The sequence below is a fragment of the Macrobrachium nipponense genome, chromosome 10 (assembly GCF_015104395.2).
Source record: "Macrobrachium nipponense isolate FS-2020 chromosome 10, ASM1510439v2, whole genome shotgun sequence".
NCBI classification, from domain to species: domain Eukaryota; kingdom Metazoa; phylum Arthropoda; class Malacostraca; order Decapoda; family Palaemonidae; genus Macrobrachium; species Macrobrachium nipponense.
Genome location: NC_087204.1, coordinates 39,107,641 through 39,109,892, shown reverse-complemented (window position 1 = coordinate 39,109,892; position 2,252 = coordinate 39,107,641). Strand labels below are relative to the sequence as shown.

General features: G+C 53.3%; 1 protein-coding gene across 1 annotated transcript; it reads right to left on the bottom strand.

The window, feature by feature from the left end:
• Positions 1-295: 295 nt before the first annotated feature.
• Positions 296-1,632, bottom strand: LOC135223952 (collagen, type I, alpha 1a-like). Its single transcript, XM_064262873.1, has 3 exons — positions 1,483-1,632; positions 900-1,043; positions 296-808 (listed from the first exon to the last, which is right to left on the bottom strand). The coding sequence occupies exons 1-3, from the start codon at positions 1,630-1,632 to the stop codon at positions 296-298; spliced, it is 807 nt and encodes a 268-aa protein (XP_064118943.1).
• Between the last annotated feature and the right edge of the window lie 620 nt (positions 1,633-2,252).

Here is a 2,252-nt window from a genome sequence, read left to right as displayed (position 1 = left end):
GGGAAGGGAGTAGAGATAAGCGGGTGGGATCACCTCCCCCACCTCAGGGCTAGCGGGCACCACTCCCGTATCCCCCTTGGCGGCCAGGGCAATTCGGACAACTTCTTTTGTTTCCCCCAGTATGGAGACCCGTTGGTACTGTTCCTCTCCTACTGGCACCGCCACTTTCACCTCTCCTCCCCCTACCCAAGGAGAAGCACTCGGTGCTTGCTCACGAACCCGATTTCCCAGTATAATGGGAACGCCAGGGAGGTGGGTGGTAGGCACCACATAGAATTTGTGAGTGAACATATCGTCACACGAGGGAGATAGTTTGCTGTACTGTTCTCTGCAACACGATGGTATGCCCACTGGCACTGTGCAACGTTAGATACCCTTTCGATGCCGAAATGACGCCGGTCACTAAGTGTTCCTCGATCAAAGAGACACATGCCCCACTATCTAATAATGCGTTGTGGTTTTCCGAGCCTATTCCCACTTCTAGAATAGGTACAGCTCCATCTCCGTCCTCGTGAGAGGTAGGGGCGGAGGGAGACGGGCGTCCAGCCTCTCCTACCGAAGCAATCACCCCAGGGCCAGGGGGAGCACCACGGGGCGGGGGTAGGTCACTTCTTACTTGCTGGCTGGAGGTGGCATCGCTCCGACTGGGCCCTCTGTCGTTCCTCTGGTCGCGGCGGCCGCTGGCCCTTGGAGTGCCGGAGGGGGATTGTTCGTCGGCACTCGCTTTCCTCCCCTTCCTCGCGGCCTTCCCCTTCCTCTTGAGGGAGGGGGCCCGCGATTTGGTGCGACGCCGTTTTTTGTACACTGGCTGACCAGGTGATCAGCTGCACCGCACCCATAACAACCCCACTGTTCCAAAGAAGGGGCATTGGTTTTTTGGGCGCGCCAGTGACCCCTACTCCCGCACTGCCAGCAGCGCCCCCTGGTCGTATCCACGCTCCCCCCTCCCTGGGCTCCCCTCGGACGCTTGGCACTAGAGCCAGCCCTGGAGTTGGATGGGGCAGGTAGGGCGCGTCTTCCTGTACCAGGACGGGCGGCGGCAGCTACGAAAGGGCGGGGAGCAGCCCTACTTCCTTCTTGTTCCTACCGTGTGGTATCCACTAGCGATTGTATGGCTGGGATAGCATCTTCTAACGGCGCTTGTAGTCCTGCGTTTCCGTAGAGGATACCGATCACACCTGAGGGGAGGGCCTTCTCCAATATATGCCTGCAGAAGGCATCTTTATCGTCTTCCGATCGAGCCAGTTCAGGTGCCAGACTATCATAGTCCTGTGACAGTCGGTCGACAAAAGAGGCCACAGTCTCCCCCACCCTCATCGTGGGGTGGTAGGCTGCCCATAACCTTCTTCGTTCACTTTCCCGGAGGCCAAAACGGCGGATCATTTTCTTTTTGAAATCGCTCCAATCTCCGAAAGAACCATATTTCCCACCTACCATCCTACGCTAAGCGTCCCCGGTAATTTTCTGTTTGGCAAGCAATACTCTTCCCTCGTCCGTCCACCTTTCCGTAGCGAATTTGGGCCGCGAGCCGTCGAATTCCGGCACGTACCCTCCAAGGACTGGTAATTCTCTTACAGGACCTGGTCTTTTATCTGCGTCCGGAGGCGGAGGCGGAGGCGAAGGCGGTAACATACGTTCCAACGATGTGGTCCCATTGGTTACACTTTCACCATTACCATTCGTGTTTCCCGACGGTCCGCTAGACGGTCTGCTACTGTATTCCACATAGGAAAATGAAAATGTTTTATCTCAGAAAATGCCCAACAATTTCGTCCTCCAATGCCCCTCTTCTTGTAGCGTTTATTAATAAACGCTCCAAGAAGAGAGCCATTGGAGGACGAAACTGTTCGGCATTTTCTGAGCTAAACCATTTTCATTTTCCTATGTGGAATACAGGTGAATTATTATATCCTCTTTGTAATGGTCTCTCCTCATGATAAGCCTACATTCTCATATGTAGGTGGGAAAAGGCTCGCACGTACGAATTCACACACAATGTTCACTCCCATGAACTGCATGAATCCAGTTTCAAAGTCACCTCTGTGGTCATAGCGACAGGAAGAGGCACTGATTTGCTAAGACAGCAATTTTGATCACACCACCCAAAGAAGGATGCGTTTGCATTCCTAAGCTCGTCACTCGGACCACTCTGTCTCTAGGGAAGTTAAATGATGAGTTTCTACATTCCAAGAAACGTCATAGCATATCACATTACATATTATTAATCATAGCAAATCCCTCTTAAAGTAACA

Bases quoted from the DNA above. Each gene is read 5' to 3' on its own strand.
- LOC135223952 (XM_064262873.1), bottom strand. From the start codon at position 1,632: ATGTTACCGCCTTCGCCTCCGCCTCCGCCTCCGGACGCAGATAAAAGA. The intron at 1,044-1,482 runs GTATTGCTTGCC...GCCCTTTCGTAG, and splicing joins GGTGGACGGACGAGGGAAGA to CTGCCGCCGCCCGTCCTGGT. The intron at 809-899 runs GTAGGGGTCACT...TCACCTGGTCAG, and splicing joins GCGCTGCTGGCAGTGCGGGA to CCAGTGTACAAAAAACGGCG.